Below are 24,490 nucleotides of genomic sequence, written 5' to 3' on the forward strand. Positions count from 1 at the left end.
TTCATCCATGTTGTAGCATGTATCAGAACATGATTTTGTTTTATGACCAAATAACATTTCATTGTATTGATATATCACATTTATTTATCCATTCATCCATTGGTGGACATTTGGGTTGTTTGACTTTTTAGCTGTTATGCATAATGCTTCTATTAACATTCATATACATTTTTCTTTTGTGTAGACTTATGTTTTCAAATCTCTTGGGTATATAGGCCTAGAAGTAGAATTGATTGGCCATGATCCTTTCTGTTTAACTTTGAGAGCTTTCAAATTTTTCCAAAGATGTTGCACCATTTTACATTTCCAGCAACGTATGAGGGTTCCAATTTCTTTATATCCTCACCAATTCCTGTTATTGTCTATTTGACTATAGCTATTCTGAGAGGTGTGAAATGGTGCCTCAGGTAGGTTTGACTTGAATTTCCCCGGAGATACATGTTATCAAGCAATCATCTTTGCATGTGCTTATTGGCCACTTGTATATCATTTTTGAAGAAATGTCCATTCGGATCCTTTGTCTATTCTGAAATTGGTTGTCTTTTTGTTGTTAAATTTTAAGAGATTTTTTAATGCATATTCCAGATAAACGTTCTCTTTAGATATATGACACACAAAGAGTTTTAGCTCTTACATTTAGGTTTATTATATATTTTGAGCTAATTTTTGTGTATGGTGTGAATAGTGGTTCAACTTTAATTTTAGGGTCATCTTTTTAATTTCTACAAAGAAGCCAGCTGATATTCTGATAATGATTGCATTGAATCTGTAGATCAAATTGGGAAGTATTGGTATCTTAACAATATTAAGTCTTCTGATCCATGAACATGGAATGTTTTTTCTTTTATTCAGTTCTTCTTTCTTTTAACAATGTTTTGTAGCTTTCGGAGTATAAGTTTTACATTTCTTTTGTTAAATTTATTCCTAAGTATATTAATCTTTTTTATAGTATTGTAAATTGTTTTCTTAATTTCATTTTTGAATTGTCATTGCCAGTGTATAGAAACACAATTTATTTTGTAAATTAATCTCGTGTATTGGAATCTTGCTGAACTTGTTTATTCGTTCTAATTGTGTATGTGTGTGTGTTTATTGTGTGTGTATTTATTCTTTAGAATTATCTATGTTAAAGATCACATCATTTTCTGTTTTACCTCTTCTTTTCCAATTTGGACATGTTCTATTTCTTTTTCTTGCCCTATTGCCATGGTAAGAACCTCTAGAAAAATGTCTGGTTTTTGATCTTAGGGAGAAATCATTCAGATGTGCACCATTAAGTATAATATAGCTGTGTGTTTTTCATAGCTGCTGTTTTTTAGGTTGAGGACATTCCCTTCTATTCCTAACTTGTTGAGTGTTTTTATCATGAAAGGTGCTGGATTTTTTCAAATGCTTTTTCTGCATCTATTGAGGTGGTCATGTGGTTTTAATCCTTTATTATTTTAGTCCTATATTACTATGGTGTATTGATTGATTTTTGTATGTTAAACCAACCTTGCTTTTCCTGTGATAAATTTCACTTGGTTGTGGTATATAATCCTTTTTATAAGTTGCTGGATTCTGTTTGTCAGTATTTTAATGTCTATATTCAGATGGATATTGGTGTGTAGTTTTTTTTCTTTCTCATGATATCTTTGGTTTTTGTATTAGGATAATATTGGCCTCATAAAATGGGTTGAGATGGGTTTTCTATATTTTGGAAGAGTTTAGTAATGATCGATGTTGATTCTTCTCTATAGATTTGATTGAATTCACCAGTGAAGACGTTTGGGCCTGACCTTTCCTTTGTGGAAAGTTTTTTGATTACTGATTCAGTCTACTTATCATTTTTATATATGTATTTAGATTTTCTATTCCTTCTGTAGTTTCAGTTGTTAGCGTCTAGGAATTTTTCCATTTCTTCTAGGTTTTCTAAATTTTTGGCATACAGTTGTTCGTAGTATTCCTTTATAATCTTTTTATATATGGAAGGTTGGTGTGTAGCCTTTTTTCTACTTCTGATTTTAGGAAATAGAGTCTTCTGTTTTTATCTTTGGTCAGTCTATCTAAAGGTTTATCAATTTCATTTATTTACACTCTAATCTTTATTATTATTTTTTCTTCTGCCTGCTTTGGGTTTATTTTACTCTTATTTTTCTAGTTCCTTAAGGGCGACAGTTAATTTATTGATTTGAGCTGTTTCTTGCTTTTTAATATAGGTGCTTACTGCTTTAAATTTCCCTCTGAGTACTGATTTAGTTTCATTGGATAACTTTTTTGTATGTTGTGTTTTTGTTTTTAATCATCTGAAAGTATTTTTAATCATCTGAAAGTAGTTTCCCTTGTGTTTCTTCTTTGACTCCTTGGTTATTTAATATTCTGTTTAATTTCCACATATTTGTGAATTTTCCAAATTTATTTCTGTTAATGATTTCTAATTTTTCCCCACTGTGGTTGAAGAATATACTTTGTATGATTTCAGTCTTTTAAGTTTATTGAGGCTTGTTTTATGAGTTAACATATGGTCTATCCTTGAGAATATTTCACGTGTAACTGAGAAGAATGTGTATTATACAGTTTTTAGGGGAAATGTTCTGTAGATGTATGTTATGTCTAGTTAGTTTAGAGTGTTGTGAAAGTCTTCTATTTCCTTCTTCATCTGCCTACTTGTTCTATCCATTAATGAAAGTTGAATAATGAGGTCTCTGAATATTATTGTCGAATTATTTATTTCTCTCTTTTTATCTCTATATGTTCTTAATGGATTGACACTTTTATCATTATAAAATATATTTCCTTGTCTCTAATACCAATTTTTGTCTTAAAGTCTATTTTGTCTGGTATTAGCATAGCCACTCCAACTGCCTTTTGATAACTGCATGGTATACGTTTTTTCAAACTTTTACTTATAGCCTCTTTGTGTCTTTGAATCTAAAGTGTGTCTCAGGTAGACAGCATATAGATGGATCACAACTTCTATCTTTCTCTCTCTATCCCCCTCTCTCATTCTTTCTTCTTTTATATGGTGACATTCATTAACAAAATCCAGTGTTTCAAAGTGTACAATTCAACAGAAAGGCATACATATATTGCATGGCGTGTTCATTACCCACAGTTAGATTTCTATCTGTCACCACATATTTGACCCCTTTTACCCCATCTACCCTCTCCTCTGGTAACCACTAGTCTCATGTCCATGAGCCTCTGTTTGTTTGTCCTGTTTGTTTGTTGCTTTTAGATTTATATCCCACATGTAAGTGTTATCATATGGTTTTCAACTTTTTCCGTCTGGCTTATTTCGCTTAGTATGATTATCTCAAGGTCCATCCATGTTGTCACAAACGGCAGTATTTTATCTCTTCTTATAGCTAAGTAATATTCCATTGTATATATGTACCACAACTTCTTTATGTAACCATCTATTGTTAGACACTTTGATGGATCACAGTTTTTAATCATTCTGCCAATCTCTTCCTTTCATTTGGAGTCTTTAATCCATTTTCATTTAATAAAATTACTGATAAAGTGGGATTTATATCTGTCATTTTGCTACTTGTTTGCTATGTGTCTTATGTTTTTTATTTCTCTATTTCTTCATGACTGCTTTATTTTGGTATATATTTTTAAGGTACCATTTTAATTACCTTGTTATTTTTTTTACCATATATTTTTTGAGTTATTTTGTTAATAGTTTCCCCTGGGGATTACAATTATCATCTTAATTTTTAACAATCTAGTTTGGTTTAATGCCAACTTAATTTCAATACTATGCAAACTCTGCTCTTCTATGGCTCCATTTCCTACTCTTTCCTTTGCACTATTATTGTTATACAAATTATATCTTTATGTGCTGTGTGCCCATCAACACAGACTTATAATTATTTTGTGTTGTTGTGTTTTAATCAGATGGAAGAAAAAAGTTGCAGAAATACATTTATACTATCTTTTATATTTACCTATGTAGTTACCTTTACTGGTGCTCTTTATTTCTTTGGATGGATTTGAATTATTGCCTAGTGTTCTTTCATCTCAACCTGAAGCATTATCTTTATTATTTCTTATAAGGCAGTTCTGCTAGCAATGAATTTTCTATTTTTGTTTATCTGGAGATATCTTAACTTCTGTTTCAGTTTTAAATGATGGCATTGCTGGATATAGAATTCTTGGTTGCTGGTCTTTTTTCTTTCAGTACTTTGATTATGTTATCCTACTGCCTTTTGACCTCCAGTCAAATCAACTCTTAGTCTTGTTGGGATCCCTTGTATGTGAGGAGTCACTTTTCATTTGCTGCTTTTAAGATTCTTTGGATTTGAAAGTTTGATAATGATGTATCTAGTCAGTCTTTATGAGTTTATCTTTCTTGGAGTTTGCTGAGTTTCTTGAATGTGCAGGTAAATATTTTTCATCAAATTTGGGAGATTTTTGGCTATTATTTCTTCAAAAAAATTTTTGGCCTCTTTTCATCTCTTCTCTTTTTATAGGATTTTCAGTATGTATATGTTGGTATGTTCGATGATGTTTGGTAAACCTCTGAAACTCTTTTTTCTTGGATTCTTTTTTCCTTCTCTGCTTTAGACTAGGTAATCTCAATTGATGTATCTTCAAATTGATTATTTCTTCTGCTAGTTCAAGCCTGCTCTTGAGCCCCTCTAGTAAGTATTACATTTTAGTTAGTATACTTTACAACTTCAGAATTTCTATTTACTTCTTTTTATAATATTTATCTTTATTGACATTCTCTATTTAGTAAGGAATTATTCTCATACTTTCTTTTAATTCTTTAGGCACAATTTCCTTTAGTTCTTTGACTATATTTATAATTGCTGATTTAAAGCCTTTGTCTAATAAGTTCAACATCTGGGCTTCCTCACTAATGATTTATATTGGTTGGTTTTTTCCCTGTGTATGGGAAAGTATTGGCCCTACTTTCCTGTTTCTTTGTGTGTCTCATAAATTTTGTTGAAAACTAGACATTTAAAATAATATAATGTGGTTACTCTGGAGATCAGACTCCTTTCTGCTCTGAGAGTTTCTTGTTTTTGCTGTTTTTTGTATTATTGTTGCTGTCTGTTTGTTTAATGACATTCTGGGGTTAATTCTTTAAGGTCTGTATTCTTTGTTATGTGCAGTTACTGAAGTCTCTGCTCAGTTAACTTAGTGGTCAACTAATGGACAGAGAGTTTCTTAAATTCCTTGAACTACTTAGCCTCTCAGCTTTTTCTAAGGGACTGTGTGTGTGTGTGTGTGTGTATGTGTGTGTATGTGTGTGTGTTGGGACATGTGCTTAATGCTCCTTTAGGCAGTTTACAACTCTGCCTTAGCCTGCACTTCATGCTTGAGAAGAGCTTCAAGGTCAGCCAGAGGTGAGAGATTAGGGCCTTTTCAAATATACCCTAAGCCTATATACAGCTCTACCCATAAGCAGTAGATTCCAAGGAATATTTTGGAACTTTGCAAATCTCCCCATAGACACCTCATTTCCTATTTTTTTTCTTTAAGTTTTTTTCTTTTCTTTTTTAAGTTAGACTTCTGGTAACTCCAAATGGTATTGCTGCCTTTGGTACCTGAGATGTTAAATACTTGCTACTGATTATTTTCAGCAATGCCCTAAGGATAGGATTATTTTCATAGAGCCAGCTCTGAGTTGGGTAAAATAAAGACAAGGCCTGAGAATGGAGCTTTACAAGGTGGCTTTCAGTTCTCTGGGGATGAGACTTTGCGGGAAGCTCCAAATCTGTTTTGCTTCCACTGCCTATGGCTGCTATGCTGATGGTTTTCACAATTATCATAGTTATTCATCTATTGGTTTTCAAGACTACTGTGGAGGTGGGGAGAGGGGGATGAGAATAGGACAAGTTAAAACAGTACAAAACTTACTGTTTTTACTGATATTCAGAGTTATAAAGTTGATTTTGAGTTTTTGCCAGTGTTTTCATTGCTTTTATGGAGAAAGAGATTTTCAGAGTTCTTTCCTATAAAATTGTTTTAGAGTACTTTTTAAAGATGAGATAGGGAAAAGTCACAGAAAGATAATATTTCTTGAAATAAGTGACCTGAGATAACTTTGAGGAAAGGTGAGCTGATTATTATTTTTATATAAATTATGTATTAGTTATACATTTCATAATACATTTACAAAAATATATAATATATATGTATTAATGCAAATTATTACATTATCCAAAGACAATTATTTGGGATAAAATACAAATAAACTTGTATTCCAATGGGATTTTCTTTAGAAGTTCAGATGCTCAGGGAACATGTACTGAATAGGAAAGAGAGAAGAGTTCAGAAGCTGGTTTCAGAAGTTCTCTTTTTCTCTTATTTTGCTGTTTTAGGTGTACAGAGCCAATGGGCCAGATGGAGCCATTGGCAGAGGCCAGAGAATCCACCTTCAGTTGTGGGACACAGCAGGGCAGGAGAGGTATGAGATCTTCAGTTATGTATTTCATGCTGGAGGAAAGGAGAAAACAACTACACTTTCAATACCGTGACCGTGCACAGGAAAAGGCTAGCTGATTAGTCGATTTGCATCTGGATAAGACATGCTACCAAATTAGCAGGAAATCGATCAGTCTGAGATGATAATGGTGACTTTATTTCATACAAGGTCAAAGAGAAAATGAATCCTTTTCTAAATGGACCATCTTACTTATGGATTTTTTCTTTTTTTTTTTTTTTAAGGCTTGTGCACTTTTCTCAAATTACTTTTGCTATTTACTCAGCCACAAAAAAGCTACAGAGTTACATGCATTATTCCTACCTGATTGTTAAAACCTAGTGGAAAATCTGGTTGGAATTAACTCATATGATGAGAAGTTGCTTGACCAAAATAAGTTACGTGAAATATTGATGTAAAGTTGCTTTTAGTTAGTTAAAGCTTCTGTTTTCTCTCACGAATTCCTTGAAGGATTTTTTTTAACTTTTTATTATGAAAAATTTCAGCATATACACAAAAGTAGAGAGCATAGTACAATGAACTCATGTACTCATTTCCTAGTTTTAACAGTCATCAAATTGTGGCCAGTCTTATTACCCTTTATTCCTGTTCACCTCTCCCCCAAATTCTTTTGAAGCAAATTCCAAATCAGATTATTTCATTCATAATTATTTTGGTATGTATCTTTAAAAGGTAAGCATTGTTTTTATAAAAACATTAATTATAAATATTTGAGAAAACTTAAAATAGCAGATTAGATGACATATTCATACCAGTATTTTCTTCCCTGTCAGTTGAAGGCTTTGCATAAAGGCAAAGTAAGAGGAAGCTGTTAGAATAAGAGAGAAGGGGAGACAGCAGCATAAGGCCTTGGGAGAGAGAGTACCAAGAAAGCACAGGGACTGAGTAAATACTACTCCCACCTTAAAGTCGAAGAAATTGCTTATCAATGATAAGAGACTCTGTAGAGATTAAAATTAAGAAGTCGTAATGGAACACATTGTAATGTCAAGTCAAGCCAAGCTTTCACAGGACAAGGAAAACACACAGCAAGCACCATCTCTTTTGGCCTTATTAATTCTTAATTGTACAATAAATTCTTGGATGAGACTAAAAGATCACAAGCTAGTTCTTGTCATCCCTGTCTAGCAGGCTGTCTAGCAGCCTGGGTGTTCAAATTGTATGATCTGTTAACACATTAACTTATATAAATGATAAATAACTGTCTTATATACTTTTGGAATATCATCATCTAATTTTTTTAAAAAAAATTTAATTTATACAGGCCTTTATTTTTAAGAATTCCAAGTATAACTTTTGATAATTACTGGCATTTTAATAAACTCCAGATATATTTTCAAATATTCATTTTTGCTCAAGATAGCTATTTACTATATTTTATAAGATACCCAGTCAATTGATTATACACATAATTTTATACTGTCGAAGGTATCATTTATAAAAGCATAATTGACTAAATTTTATGTAACTAAGAGCTATACAATGCATATGTAATATGAAGTTATTAGGAACAGTGGCACATTAAACATCTAATTTGTTATTGATTATCTATTGTAAGAGGTTGAGCGCACTGCTATAACTTTCTATTTCAGGAGTAGGACCATGGTTTAGCTGACCAGTCTGCTTTTACGTTCCTAGGTTTCGGAGCTTGACAACAGCGTTCTTCAGAGATGCCATGGGGTTTCTCCTGCTTTTTGATCTGACAAATGAGCAAAGTTTCCTCAATGTCAGAAACTGGATAAGTAAGTGTTATTTTCTCCCAGCCTCCTGCTCCCTATAATAAAATGCCCTCTTATATTCTACATTTGTTGTAAATTGTTTTGGGGGAAATCCTAGTACTATTTAAAATGGCATTTTAAAAGAGCAAAGCTTTTAGTTTAATGACAAAGATAACTGAAATACTCAGCTATTCCTAGTCACGCTGACTTTGATTCGTTGACTACTTCCTATGCTCTAGGTATAAGGCAGTGCTTTCTATGTAATCTCTTTATTAGTCTTTTCCACATAGGGGACTCTTATCCCCATTTTATAGATGAGGATATAGAAGCATAGAGAAGTTAAATCATTTAGTATCTGCCAGCCTATTGTGTGCTATCAAGTTTTGTACCACCCCAGGATTTAAAACATATAATACACAGACATAAATACCTTTTGAAGGCTTAACAGATCATAACACTGGCTCCATGTCTCTATGTTTAGAGATCCCTTTTCTGCTTTTAGGGCCAGAGCATTTGCCAGGAGGACTCTGTCATGAACAACTCTAGAACTGCTTCAGCAAGTGGTTCCCAGCATATTATTTATAAACCTTCATTCCAAGAGATCCTAATCTCTTAAATGATTGGTAGTAGCCATTTTAAATCCTGCTACTTGACCAAATAATAGCTTGTATATGTATACTTTCCTCCGTTGGTTATATTAATGTAAACCTAGAGAATTTATTGGGGAATGTTGTGATGTTAAATTCTTAATATCCAAATCTTTAAAATGAAGATATTTAAAAAAAAAAAAAATCCTACTGAAAAATTGCTTGGTGTTTTGGTATTATGAAAGGGTAATTGGCTGTGGTTTTGATAGCAGAAAACCTTAGTTTAAAAATATGTTTTTTGTCTATGGCCATGCTACGCTGAATAAACCTGATCCTGTCTGATCTTGGAAGCTAAGCAGGGTCAGGCCTGCTTAGTTCTTGGATGGGAGACCACCTAGGAAGACCAGGTGCTGTAGGCATAAAAAATAAAAAAATAAAGGATTGTAAGCTGACAAGGTCCTTGCAATCTGTGAGGTCAACCAAGGGTTGCCTCGCCTAAAAAATAAAAAGTAAAATAAAAATATGAGTTTTTAAATAAATAATTTAGTGTAGTGCATTGTGATTTCCAAAGCATTTCACACACTTGTATCTGATCCTCACAACCACCCTGTGAGGACATTCAGGTGGTGTGTCCCTATTTTAGGATGACACTGAGCCTTAGCAATAGACTTATTCAAGGACAGGGAGATTTTGGCTTTCAGTTCAATGCCTTCTTTGCTCTTTCTCAACTAAGTTGATCCCTGAAAGTTGAAGAGCTACTTAATACTTTAAATATAATTTCCCCAAATTTAGTTATGCTTACTGGACTTCACTTAATTAAATGCCTGGCTGAGCTGACCTCAGCTGAATGATGGTGGCTATTTCTAGTGCTTTATCCTCAGCCCTTGCTCCTCATCCTCTCCTTTGGATCATCATCAGAACAAGTTTTTGGGCTTTCTTAAGGCTTTTCTTTATAAGGACCCTTGTTAGACATGTGCTCATAGAACTTGAGCATTGAAAGATCATCGACCCACTTCTTTTTCCATAGATAGAAAGGGAAACTCTGAGACATTATATAAATCTTGCCCATCTGGGCTTAATATATGTGAAATAATGTGTATGCATATATTTTGTTCTGTTTTCCTTATAGAGTAAAGAATCCTTACTGCCTAGTTAGGTAAATAAAACTTATACATATTGAAGATTTAATATATTCAATGAAAATGATCCTCCTCCTCCCCAATCCTGTTTTTTTTTCTTTTTTATAAAGGTATAATGTTCAGAGTTAGAGTTGTTAATAAATCTTAATTAGGAGTAAAAATGCCTGTTAGCATTTTGAGTATTATAGAGATCATTCATTTTTTCTTTTTAATTTAACATATAAATTTATCTAACTTATATAATCTAGATAAATCAGGAATATTCAACTAAATAATAGTTTAAAATATATACATATATATGTATGTGTATGTATACATGTAAATGCATATGTCTATCTATCTGTCTACCTATCATCATCCATCCATCCATCCATCCATCCATCCATCCATCCATCCATCCATCCATCCATCCTTGCACACACATGGTGCATACCAGAACAGAGACAGTGTTGTATTAAATAAGGAACTGACTCCTGGGCCCGGATGGCCCTGGGAAATGGATAGCTGGTGTTCACTCTCCCTCTGCTTCTCCAGAGCTGCCTCACATTCCCTTCTCTTTTGACTCGACATCTCTCCATGCCCTTTTGGGAAGGGTATAAGAGTCCAAAGGTGAGCCCCGCAGAGTTCAGGAGACTGAACAGAGAGCTGAGTTCTCTAGGCCTAAATATGAAATCTGAAAGGAATCGGGCAACGTCATCTTCACTCACCTGTCTTCCTGAAGCTCAGAGGATAAGCAAGTCATACCCATGGTCATTCCTTATCCAGTGGCAGAATATTTAGTAAGGAAATTTTAAAGTAGCCTAAATTTCTAAACTTTCTTCTGTCGCCTCACATAAATGGTATGGTACAAGAGCCTAACAGGGATGTATTTTACATGTTTTTGTAGTGTATATTTTGTAATATATATTTACATGTATATTTTTATTTCTATTATTCCCTTTGTTCAAAAAGCCCTCCTCACACTCGTGCCCATTTTTTAACTGATTAGAGTTCTACTTATTCTTTAAAATCTGAAAAAATATGGCCCCCATAAAGTTTCCTGTGATAACTTTAGTTGAATTAAATGTTTCCCCTCCTCTTAACCCCTATTACTTTTGTACTACTTTTAAGATCCTTATCACATAACACCTTGAGTTGTAGTTATTTATGTATGTGCCTTTTCTATTAGTGAGATTTTAAAAAAAGAATTGATTAATTTATTTTTTATATAACTCACATTCTTTGTAGAAAAATTAGGAAAAAAAAAAGAAAAATCACCAATAATCATACTTCCCAGACTCCCACAAATAAACGCTATTAAACATTGCTACTGGTAATAGTTACATAGCACTTATAAATGCTTCAATGCAGTGGTCCCCAACCTTTTTGGCACTAGGGAGTGGTGCTCCTATGAGAGAGAACCTAATGCCTGATGATCTGAGGTGGAACTGAGGTGGTGATGCTAGTGCTGGGGAGCGGCTGCAAATACAAATGAAGCTTTGTTCATTCACCTGCCACTCACCTTCTGCTGTGTGACCTGGTTCCTAACAGGCCACAGACTGTACTGGCCCACAGCCTGGGAGTTAGGGACCCTTGCTTTAATGTATTAACTTAGTGGTTCTCAAGTGTGAGTGTGCACCTGGATTACCTAGAGGGTTTGTTAAAACACAGATTCTGGGCCCCATACCCAGCATTACTGACTCAGTAGATATGGGGTGGGAACCTGAGAATTTATATTTCTAACACATTTGAAGGCTGCTGGTCTATGGACCTTACCTGAGGAGTCACTGAATTAACTCATTCAGTCCTCAATTTAACCTTATGAAGTAAGTACCTTTATTATCTCCACTTACAAATGGGAAAACTGAGACAAAGTGCAGTCAAATCAGTTTCTCAGGGTGACACAGCTAGTAAATGGCAGAGCCAGGATTCAACCTTAGACACATTGGGTCCTGAACATGCTTATAACCATGACACTGGACATATAAAGTGTTAACAGAGCACAGAGCCACTCTGGAAACCAGAAAGGTTTCACAGTAGAGATAACTGAGAAGCAAGTCTTGAAGGAAGGGTGGGGAGTCTCTGAAGGAAGGTTGTGGTTGGGTATTCAAGGGTGTGGGGACAGCACTATGTAATGACTTGGAGAAAAGAAAAGGTATGGCAGTTATTAGAAACTACAGAGTTTGGTCTTGCCTGTATAGTTCTTGTTTCCTTGGTTGTCCCTTGAGGGCAAAGGTCAGTGCCTTGAAATTCTACACCAAGTATCAGGCCTTCCTTAAAGCCCAGTAAATGCTTGCCACCTTGACTTTCTCTTGATAAGATATAATAAACATGACTTTGTAATGAGGAACTAAAATGTCAACACTTTTCTGGTTAACCACGATAAAAAAATAAATTAGGCCACGAACTTTGTGAAAGTTGGGCTTTATTTTCATTATGGAGTGTGATGAGTAAGAAATAATACTTTATTTTCCTTCTTTGGGAGATTAAACTATTTAGCTTAGTGAAGCTCTTTTGTTTGATTTAAATGCTTTTTAAAATTATGCCTATAATTTTCAGGTTTTCAGGCGAAAAGAAATTAAAACTGTGAAAGAGAATAAAAACTGTGGAATAAGAATCGTAGTCTGCTTTTTCTTGGTTCTGGTGACTAAATCATTAACTATTTATTCAGGGGTTTTGCTCTTCATTTAATTCTGTATCTTGTTTGTTTTAAATGAAATGATTTTGCCTTAGAATAATAGAAAAATATGAAAAATATTTCAGATAGAAATAGGTTAGTTTATAGGAAGACAATTTTTTAAAAAACATCGCTGCTGGAGAGGGAAAATGTATGATACATAGAGCTTTAAGATTAGCAATAAACACTAGGAAATCCTCCAAGTTTTTTTTCAGATGGCCTTCATAAAAAAGACTGCCACATGTTTTGAGTGTGTGCGTGTGAGTGTGTGTGTAAGTGTGTGAGTGTGTGTGTGAGTATGTAGGTGTACCTTTGGAGAGTTTGCGAAGTTTCCGATTCCTCTCTGACGTAAATAAGCTGGCGTATGTGTTTAAGGACAAGAGTAGTTTTACCTCTCTGTCTTATCCATTCAGCTTTACGGATTAGATTACTGATGCTTGGAAGCACTATATCAGTCCTTTATATCCCCTTACGGTTTTCAAAGCACTTTTGCATACACTTATATTATTGTTTACCTATAATAAATGATCTGATCTTATATTAACAGGCCAGCTACAAGTGCATGCATATTGTGAAAACCCAGATATAGTGTTATGTGGAAACAAAAGTGATCTGGAAGAACAGAGAGTAGTGAAGGAGGAGGAAGCCAGAGGACTTGCAGAGAAATATGGGTGAGTATTTTTGTGGAGAAATCTAAAGAAAACATTTCCAATTTAAACATGAATGGATAATAAGAAAGACAAAAGCAAAAAATTAAAATGCTCAGATATAGACCTTGGAAAGTGTCAAATACTCTGCATCTTAATGTTATATGATAGTGGGAATCGTAGAAAAAGCATTGGACTAGGGCCTTCTCAATCTCTTGGTGTTTGAAGAAAGGCCTCTCTAAGGGCACATGCCCTAATGGTGGGAGGCCCCCTTTCCAATGTGCAAGAAGGAGACCCCTGGGATAAGGAAACTCTATGTTCAGCAAGGAAACTTAAAAGCTAGTTCATATGTTACTACATACAAGAAGGCCTTATGGGCTTTGAAATTTCTATGCTGGGAGAGAAAAAACTGAATATCCTCTTTGGTTTAGGCTGTGTTTTTGTGGTGGAGAATTAACTAAATATTCTCTTCCTCTTTGAGATCTGGGAATAGGATCACAGTAACAGCAGCATTAACTCGACATGAAAAGAGGGGTCAGCTGCTGCTTATTATATGTCAAGGGCACCTCTACAAAGGAATTTGTACTTTCTACTTCTATTACAATGAGAACTCAAATGTATGTGCATTACCCTAAATATAAGCGGGAGGCAGCAAGTACGATTGAGAAGGAAGAGAAAGGAGAGTGGTGGTGGCGTGGAGTGGTGTGGTATATGGGGCTGTCACTTGGCTAGTGGCCTTGGTTGTTAGGCAGAATCCAAGGAGGCCAGAGGAGGCCTTTTGTCTTTCATTGTGTGACCACCGCTTTGCTCTTTGGGCTGATGGTGGTTCAGAAAGTACTCAAGGATAGGATTCACATTGGAAAGGGAGCGGAAGGATAGATTGGCCAAGTGGAAAGAAGCCAGAGTCTGGGGAGCTTCAAATACCAAGTTAGGAGAGTAGAATTGGTTTCTTGGGGATAGGGAGTTGCTGAAAGCCTTTGAACACGGAGGGATGCTCTGAGTACTTTCCCCGATCAGTCTGGGGGTTGTGGGTGGGTTGAAATGGAAGGAGGAAAGATTAAACACAGGGTGATTGCCGTGATCTGTGAAGTGGGTAGAGACTGGATTTGTGGAAAAGGACTAAATCAGAGAAAGTATGTACGGTGGGGCAGAACAGGATTTTATGTATTTATTTATTTTTCTCTTTTTTAGAATAAGATTTAAAATTTTTCTCAAGTCTAACTCACCAGGAAGGATGGGGGGCGGGAGTTGCCATCAACTATGCTGGCTTACTCTGGCAAGGATTTGCAGTAGAATGTGGAGGTTTTCACTCAAGGGTAGGAGGTGTTGAATCACGTTGGAAGCACCTGGGGAGCTTTGGACAAATACTCCTGTCTAGGCCTTACCTTTGAGCTTCTGACATAATTGGTCTGGAGTGGTTTATCAGAAGTGGTTTATCAGGCAATGTTCAGTTGAATAAACATACTTATATATAAAGGGATTTTTTTTTTTTTACAGGGATTTGACCTTATGCACTTGTAGGAGCTGGTTAAGCAGTCTCTGTAAGGTGTTGTTTTGAGTCTGATGTTGAAGCTGGATGTCCACAGGATGAGCAGTGAGGGAGGGAGATGGATTTAAAGTCGGAGAACAAGAAGCAGCCAGGACCCGTAATGATGGACCGAACCCCATATCGGTCATTACTGCTGTTGACTCGGATGATGAGGATGTCCTACAGCAGGCCGGGCCCCTTTCACAGAGCTAAGTACACACACCTGGCCCAGGAGTCAGAGAAGCTGAAGGAGGATCTTGGGGAAGGTGGAGCAGGTACAGGTCTGGTTGCTGACTTATGCCAACGAGATGACCCAGCAGATGAGTGACAGTGTACGAGAGCTACAGAATGGTTACTGCTTCACTTGCTTCCTCCAAATCTCCCCCAAATCTATCTTGAGGTCCACCCTGACTGGAAAGGAAATTCTAGGAAATGTTCAACCTAGCCGAGTTAAGATATTACAAACCCACCACAGATGGGGCCTAGGCATTGATATTTTTTGAAAGCTCTCCATGTGATTTTCATGTTCAGTGGAACCACTGACTGAGATGATTCTGAGGCAGAGGCTGATAAAGCCCCACAGGCGATTCTCATATGCTCCCTCCTCCCCTGAGAGGCATTCCTGTATGTAGTGGGAGGGATCAAATACCACAGAGAATACTGAAGTGTTGAAGCTGGGAGCTATGTTGCAAGGGGGTGAGGAGGAAGTAAGTAATGAAGCAATGGAAACCATGGACCTAGACCATGCTTTTGGTAAGTTGTGTTAGTAGTAAAGGCCAAAAATAAGGCAGCCAGTAGAGTTAGCTAGATCAAACAAGCATATTTTTAAGTATTGAGGGAGAGTCAGGATTGACTTTTTCCTCCTCTGGGCTGCTTCAGACCTTTGCTTGTTTCCTCCACTCCAATTCTCAGGATTCCACATCCTGCCTGGTATCAAAGAGCCCGCCTTTGCCTTCTGACTATATGGGGACTCTGGGGATACAAGAATTGTCTTACATCTGTGCTCAGATCACAGGTCTGGGGAGTATTTTACAGAGAGACTCAATCTAAAGTTTCTGGATTGAGTTAAAATGAGGAGAGAATAATTAGCAGATAAGGTAATTGAAACTATTAGAGAAGAATGGAAAGGGATGGGAACAGAATTCCCTTAAGATTTAAGATGTATAAAATATAGTTCTGTGGGCCGTTTGGCAGTCTCAGAGGAAAATACGATGGAACAATTTGGTTCACTGAATATCACAAATTGACTTATAAGTTTAATGATTATTTTTATGGAAATCATTTCATTCTTAATAATCATAATATTTTCATTGGTTGCACATGCACTAAAGGACTATGTTAGTCAGTTGATTCATGCACTAACAGCCAGAAAATAGTATGGTTTATGGCATATCTTCATATCATTTGTATGATATCTGATAAATTTGTATTTTTGTTACTATTCGCGCTACCTTCTATGCTCAATTCATAAAAATGGATCATTGGTTCACAAGTGATTCTCTGAAATATGCATACATTTGGACAATGAAAGTGTCTCAGAAGAACTTTGCAAACCTAATAAAAAACATGTTACACTGCAAATGTGGAATATAAATCTGTGTGTACTGGGACAAGTAAATCTGAGAATGAGGACTTCGTGTGGCAGCCCAAAAATGGAAAAGGCAAATTGGGTGCATGATGATGAATATCAGAACATTTATTTTTAGTAGACTAAGAATCCATTTACCCCAAATTCCCTATAATATATATATATATTTTTGCTATAAAATTTGGATAAATTGTAACATGACATTCCTATGATTTTTTTTTGTAAGCCAATCAAGTTTTTCTAGAATAAATACAAAATGATGCTTCCAGTATGTTATACTGGATAATATTGCCAATGAAATCAGAGAAGAAAACAAAGCAGAGATGTGTTCAAATTTGTACTCCTAGTCAAAACTTACAAGTCATACTGTTGCTGAAACACCTTTAAAAATAGCTATAAAGCCAGTGACAAAGATATTAGAAAAGAAAGCAGAATGCAGCATCACCAACATTCCTCGTTTAGATGATACTGTTGGATCTCAGACTGTAGTGTGCATCACTTGAACAATGGGGCTCGCAATTTCTGGTTCAATAGATCTGGGGTGGAGCCCACAGGATTATATTTCTAACTGGCTTCCAGATGCTGCTGCTGCTGGTGGTTGAGGAAAGCACTTTGAGAACCACCAGTGCAGATGCCAACGTACTAAAAGACGTGTGTGCTGGCAGATATTTTCCTTGACAGTATAGCTGGACAAAACCAGTTAAGCACAGAATATGAAGCAGTTGTCTGTGCCATGCATGAGTGAGGGTAACGTGCTCAATGACTTATCATTGGAAAATCCATGCTAACGAGAAAAAGGATTTTTTTTTCTCGCATAGTTAATTGCATCAACTCTGATATAGACTGGGAAAAGGACACTGAGATTGCTACTGAGGAAGTGCCAGCCACAAATGGGCAGGCAAGGACTTTGTAACAATGGTCGCACCTAAATGCCCTCGCATACTCTGCTTTATTTACAGAGGACGGCTGGTGATCATTATAAGCCCTATGTTCTCGATTCACAGCTGAGAGAAATAGAGAAAATTGTGACCACAATAAAAGCATAATTGAGTGTATGTATTTCATGTGCTATGCAAAGAAATGGACAGCAAATTTTAAAAAACAGATATAATTGACATAACATTGTATTCATTTTAATTGTACAACTAATGATTTCATATGTGTATATATTGCAAAATGATTACCAAAATAAGTTTAACATCCATCACCACATGTAGCTATAATTTTTTTCTTCTTGTGATGAGAAATTTTAAGATTTACTTTCTTAGAGGCAGCAAATTTAAGACTCCCCCCACCCCCTGCCAAAGGCTGTTGTTATTGATGAGGAAGGCGCTCAAAAAGTTTCTGGAATGAAGGATGAGTTAAAAAAAAAAAAACACATTTATTTACAACATTAATGAGTACAGACCATTTCTGGGATTTCAAGTAGCTTAGCTCAGCAGAATGCTCAATGTCTATCTAATCTGAATCAGATGAAATGGGGAATGAATTGCTTGATCTCTAATAGTTTGATGCTTTGGAAATTTGATGACACCCTTCCTTTATTTGAGAAATAAATTAATGATGTATCATTGGACATGTTTTAAAACCACACACATATGCTCTCACTGAACACACAAGAGTGATTTCCAGAGCTCCATACAACTCTATAGAGGATCCGGATTTCACTTGGCACAATCTCCAAGGCTGAAACAATTCATACACTAGCCCTTTCTTCTAAAGGCTTGTTCATTTAGCATCCAACAGACTATGAAAAGTACCAAGACTCATTTCTTAGTGAAAAATTTCTCCATAATTTCCGGATCTACATGTAAGCCAAATATTTAGAACCATTTGACAGAATTATCAAATATTCACTTTCATTCCTGGCAACCTCTAACTGGAATCTACGATCTTCCAGTTTTGTGGAAATACATAATAGAAAAGAAACGAGCTGGATGTGGATTCTGATATATGGCATGAGCTGGATATATTGATATTTTAGTGAAAAACTGCAAATGATAATGCCCCTCATTGATTTGAAACTGTTTGTCATTTTGCTAATTTGATTTATTTAAACATTTGTGATTAATCTGTTTTTTAAAAGCATACCAGATTGGTGTTCTGTATGTGTTCCAAATGGCCATTAAGTGGTCATTTACAGACTGTTATCACCATTAGCTTCAGGGATTTCTTTTCAAAGGTTTGACTCTACTGCTGCTTTGTAATACAACATTAGCACCACCACGTGGCAAGAAGGAACATTTCCTCTTTTTCTATGGTGAAAAGGACTATTGAATTTAATCTAAAATTACTAAACTTTTGCCTAGTATATTTTAGGAAAAGCAGAATATAATTTTCAGAGATAAAAACCCCATTAGATTGGCTTTTATTGAGCACATGATGGATGCTACGCTTGTGCTAAGCCCTTTACATGTTATCTCATTCCTTCTTGACGCTACCCTGTGCACCACTGTTACCCTTCTTTACAGATGTAGAGAAGTGTTCAGAAAAGTAGCCCAAGTGCTTTCTAAAAGTGAAAATCAAGAAAATATAGATATAAAAATATAACTATATCTACTGTGCTTCCTACACCCTTAAGATGAGCTGAGCAGCCCAATTTTCAAATATGAGCACAAGGCACATTTCTGTCTCTGGGGCATCATTTTATTATGGAAAGAAAGTCTTACTTCAGGCTTTTCTCTGTGGACTTCATCTAGTTGGCTTTTTGTCTGGCAGCTCAAAAAGCTAAGAGTGAAGAGGAGTGAGCTCTAGCATTTATTTATTCCTGTAGAAACAAACTCAGAAGTCTGAATTACTTAGAAGTCTGAATGATCAGTCTAAAGATTTTAAGGTTGTTAACCTGCCTCATGGTCATATGACCTGGAGGTTCACAAAGGACAGGGAAATATATTTTTAATTGAAGAACAGAAGTTTGTTACTTGAATTTGGAATCATAAATCTAAACTAGGTCTTGTTAATGTTGTACACATTTTACTATGAGGGATTTACAAATTTACAGCTTAACTCATATACCCTGAGATTCTACCAACTAAATATTTGCTTACGTTTTAGTAAACATTAGACAATAGCTCATAGCTCTGCTAGAGGCATCAGGCTTTTATACCTTAATATTAATCAGTAAAGTAAGATCCATTTTCCACTCAGCATTTAGTGATGATCACTTCAGGGAATGAGGGGTTTGATGAGGAGTAAAGGAAGCAAATGCTTTGGAGCGTGAAGCACTTTGGCTGAGACAGGTCTGAGTGAGCCCTCCCTGATGCAGGGAGGCATGATCCCACTTACCAGAACTCAGGGCAATATAGTACATCAGCTACATTACAGATTAAGTCAAAGTTAGTGGGCTAGTCTAGGAATTTAATATTTATAATATTGTCAAGGTCTCTTGGAGCTATGACTTTCCATGATTCAGTGACGTTGTTTCCATGTGTTCTGAGTTTTAAACAACAAAATTACAAACAAACTTTTGTAACCTAATCTACTTAAGTAGTTGGTACTAAGAAATGCTTATCAATGACACATTTGTCAGAAATGACACATTTCCTATGAGTCAGATTCCAATCTAAGTGCTTTAAATGTTAACTCATTTAATCCTTATAGGAAGATACTGATATTATCTAGTTTTGTGGATGAAGCAGCTGAGGCACAGAGGTTAATATCTTGCCAGGGTTACACATTTGATAAGAAATTGTACTAGGATTTGAATCTAGGAAACCTGGCTCCGGAGGTTATGGCTCTTAATCATTGTCCAAATAGTCTGTAATTGCCACTTATAAGTTTTACAGTTTTTAAAAAAGTACTTTAAACATTGTTTTCTCATTTACGCCTTAAAAATTACTGTGAGATAAGTTTTAGGAGCTGAGAGGGAAGAAAAATGGAAAGTAGAAACAGCTTAATGGAAGTTCAGTTGAGGAATTCAATGAAGCTAAGGACTCTAGAATTAGAACGATATTTATAATGGACTTTGATGAAATTTAGAAAATTAGATGTACATATTATGAATAATATTTACAAGTTTACTGTTCAACTACTTTCTTTTTTTAATTTTTAATTTCAGCCCAGTATTCTTGGAGGGAGGGATGAGTTTTTCAGTTGCTTGTCCATGAAACAGTATATTTCTAAATGGTGATAGACTGACCAAGAAATGTTCTGTAGACATTAAATGATTCTTCATGAGTATAATTGAGAAAGGACATGATGAAGAAAATATAAGTATTTAGGTTCTGAGACTTCTCAATCCAAAATTCAATTCCTGTAACAGTAGCAACATCATAAACTAAGACTTAGCTCTATATCATAGGCACTTGATAAAGAAATATTTATTGAATCCCCCAACAAAGGATGCCCTCTTCACACTTGGTAATCAAATACTTCATGTCACCAGGGGGCATGGAAAAGATGCATTATCTTCATTTGTGGATAAGGTGACAAATAAAGAGGGAGGAAAAAAGACTGACAGTAACCAAAGTGGTAGATAGGAGATTTAAAAACCACTAAGACCATGAGATTCGCTCAGCAGACCCTTATCTGATTATGGTATTTTAGAGTCAGCATTCGAAGGGCTGCCCACATGGGCATAGTAGAATCAGTGGAGCAACCATGTTTTGCAGAACTCACAGATAGGTAGATAAATGTTCAAATGAAGTCACAGTTCCTCAACCAGTTTTTAAAAGCTACGCTAAAACAGGAGTGAATTGCAGAGGTCCAGCTGCAGCTCCTATAGGAAATGTGCAGATAATAAGACAGCATCTTAAGGAATCACAATAGAGAAACAGCCTTCTCTCCCTACACATGGACCCCTTAGTGTGCTTCTTAGTGATATAAAAAGCAGAATAGTTCTGAAAAGATCTGTAAAAGAACTGAAAAGATTTTTAAAAATTTGTAAAAGCTCTCATGCGAAAGCTGCTTCTAGCCAGAAAGTAATACAAGAGTAACTGAAATTGAAATCAGAGCCTTTGCTGTAGTGTTAACATACTATGAGAACACAGGAAAACAAAGCCCCTCTTTAAGAAAAGTAATAGTGGAGGATTTTAAAGTCCCTATAAGCGTAAGAAGTACTTTACTGAATTCAATCGCAGGACTCTTTGAGGTGCTAAAATAATTTTCTTTTGGCGTTTTTATACCTGAGAACATTTTGATCAGATTCCTTACTAAGTGACAGAAATGAAATCAATGTTTGAGGAAATACAATTTTATCAGTATTTTCATGGCTTTATAAAGAAGCAGGAAGAATTTGGCAGTTGATTAATTAATCCTATTGTAAAGACTAATTCACATGTATAAAGGGTGGTGACCACAAAAAGAATGATATATTAAGATTATGTGAAAAGAAGTTTTGAAATGATAGTTTCGAAATGATGCTTTGTGAGCTATTAAAAAAATTATACATATACCACAAGTCTTTGGATAACAAAACAAACATACTTGAGATTGATGTCCTTGAAGAACTCAGACGCATAAGAATTCAGAATGTCTTCAGATGGGTGTGATCCATGAATACTGACAAGCAGTAGTGCATTTGACAAACACAGCCAGTGATCTCTGATTTCTCTCTAATATCAACTTCTTTTTCATGTGAACCAATGGAGCTTACAGTTAAGTTGGTTACACTTAAACAGTTGTGGATATAAATACTAGCTCCGCTGCTTTCTAACATTATGAAATTGGGCAAGTTACTATATCTTTCTGAGCTGCAGAATGAAATGGGAATAAAAAATTTCCAGAAGTTTTACATCTTTATTAGGAATACAGTGTCCATTATTTTACTTTATTGTCTTTTTAACTTTTTGATGTACTCTGTGGTGGTAAAATGCTTTTGTTGTCATATATATTTGTACTCTGTTTTCTAAGTTGAATTATCAAAGACAAAAGCAACTGTCCTTTCCCTCCACAAGTCGTTTATCCAAGTTGTCTCTGTCTTCCAGAATCCCCTACTTTGAAACTAGCGCTGCCAATGGGACAAACATAAGCGAAGCAATCGAGATGCTCCTGGACCTGATAATGAAGCGAATGCAACGGTGTGTGGACAAGTCCTGGATTCCTGAAGGAGTGGTGCGATCCAACGGTCACACCTCTACAGATCAGTTAAGTGAAGGAAAGAAAAAGAGTTCATGTAGCTGTTGAAAAGTCAAGTGAGCTACACAATAATTCAAGTGGCCCATGTCTATAATCTTCTCTATGGGTGATACATGGCACACAGAGAGATTAACGGGTGTTGTGTACAAACTGCTACTCACCATCCCAATTAGACCTATCACTAAAGTATCCAGTTTTAAAATTAATTTGCTACAGCTTTGTAAATATTTCTTTAAGATTCAGCCTGAGAGTTAAGAGAAATATTGCACATAGCCGAAAGTGCCTTGTATAACCTTAGCCCATGGCAGTAGATCATCATCTAAGGATGTAGGATTTTGTAGCCACAGAAGAATGGATTTATTATGAAGAATGACTGAAGATGCCATCACCTGCCTTAATATAGATAGGCCCAGTGTCTTACATTCAAGATCTTAGATGTAATTATAAAACTATTAGTCTTTAATCCAGATTTTAAAATCCTACTAATGCCGTAGGTGACCTTCTAAAGTGCCATCTAAACCACTTGGATATTAAACAAGAATATACACATCGATTCAGTATTTTTGAGTATTAATGTATATAAGCATTCTCTTTAAAATGAATGTTGGACAAATTATGGCTCTATCGATAGACCCTGGATATACTAGATTGACCAATTATACACTCACTATGACTCCTGTTGGTAGGAAAGGGACTTGGGGTGAGAGCAGGGGTGGCTCAATGAGCAACTGAAGTGGAGCTTCTGGCTCCCTGCTGTATTCTCATTGTTCTGAAGGTTTGATTGAAGGGTCAGGGAACTAGATTTTCATCACTCTAGTTCACTGTGATCTGTGCATTTATACTTGGCCTACGTGCTGGCCACATCTGAACATAGCTGGTGCTTATGCTAAAGTTATTTGTGATAAGTAAACATTTAGCTTCTTTTTCTTCATATTTATAATGTTGGTCTGGCATCCTTAGACTGCAGTTTCAATTAGCAGGTGGACTAATCTCTCTTCATCATCAGGCCCTGTATTGTTGATATTTGCAACTTGTTTTATTTTTACATTGGTGAAATTGAAGGAATTAGTTTTTAATTATGTAAATGTCTGTTTGCTATTTAGTAGAAGGTTGATGTTTGTATTTAAGCAGTTATATTTGTATGCTAGCTCAATATCAGAAAAATGAAGTGTTCTATAGCCTGTATTTTTCATTGAGATGATGGGCATTTATTCTACTTGCTGGGTCTTGCCAAGGTCATGTATTCTTCTGCATTGCCAAAGTGTCTTCATACCAAATTAAGGTGGTTTTAAAATATGCTTCATGGCAGTTTGTAAAGGTCAAATGGGAAAATTCTTGTTTATTAAAGTGATTTAAATATTAAAATTTACAAAAGCTTAATGGCTATTTAGGAAGAAATACATTATAATTTAAGTAAAGAATGAAAATAAATGTGTTTCGTGGTGGCAAATGTTTGGCAGAACTATAATTAGTAAAATACAACTATGATGGAAAGCAAGTACTTTTACATGATTATTTTCAAATAGCTTTTTATTAAGCATCTACCCTGTTTGCCACTACCTCTCATAACTCCCTTAAAAAAATCGGCTGTGGTTACTAAGATCTTAACATATGTCAATCCTTGAAATGAGACTTCTTTTAAATACTAAAGAAGTCATTGAGTTCTATTCATTAGAATTGTATATTCTAGTGAGGAAAAAATTCAGCCATTTCAAGGGCAGATTCAGTGGAATAAATTCTACCTTTACAGCTCCATATCAGGGAACATTTTATATGGTCTTTTTGTGTAGTTAAAAAGAAGACAATATTTGTATGTTTGTTTTTTCAAGAACCAAATGAGCTATTAGCTACAGATTCCATTGACCTTAAATGTAAAATATGATTAAATGTGTATACATGATACAGTGCATATACAAGAACCATCTTTAATTATTGAAATAAATAACCAGTATTCCCTTTGGAAATCCTTTTTTAAAATTTGTTATTGAAGTACCATATTTTTGTGTGTCAATGTATTTTTCTATTTACAAGCCTATGTAAAAGTGAAGTGTATCTTCAATGAACTGTATACCAATTAAGCTTATAATAAAATAGTGGTGTAGTCTGTCAA

General features: G+C 35.3%; 1 protein-coding gene and 1 pseudogene across 1 annotated transcript; both read left to right on the forward strand.

Moving 5' to 3' along the window:
* Nucleotides 1-395: 395 nt before the first annotated feature.
* On the forward strand, nucleotides 396-24,490 carry RAB27A (RAB27A, member RAS oncogene family). Its single transcript, XM_023532582.1, has 5 exons — nucleotides 396-407; nucleotides 6,321-6,406; nucleotides 8,081-8,184; nucleotides 13,090-13,213; nucleotides 22,230-24,490. Exons 1-5 carry the CDS (start codon nucleotides 396-398, stop codon nucleotides 22,426-22,428), a joined length of 525 nt encoding a protein of 174 aa, XP_023388350.1. The 3' UTR covers nucleotides 22,429-24,490.
* Nucleotides 9,048-9,166, forward strand: LOC111742074 (annotated as a pseudogene).

This window comes from Pteropus vampyrus, unplaced genomic scaffold (genome assembly GCF_000151845.1).
Source record: "Pteropus vampyrus isolate Shadow unplaced genomic scaffold, Pvam_2.0 Scaffold85, whole genome shotgun sequence".
Taxonomy (NCBI): Eukaryota; Metazoa; Chordata; class Mammalia; order Chiroptera; family Pteropodidae; genus Pteropus; species Pteropus vampyrus.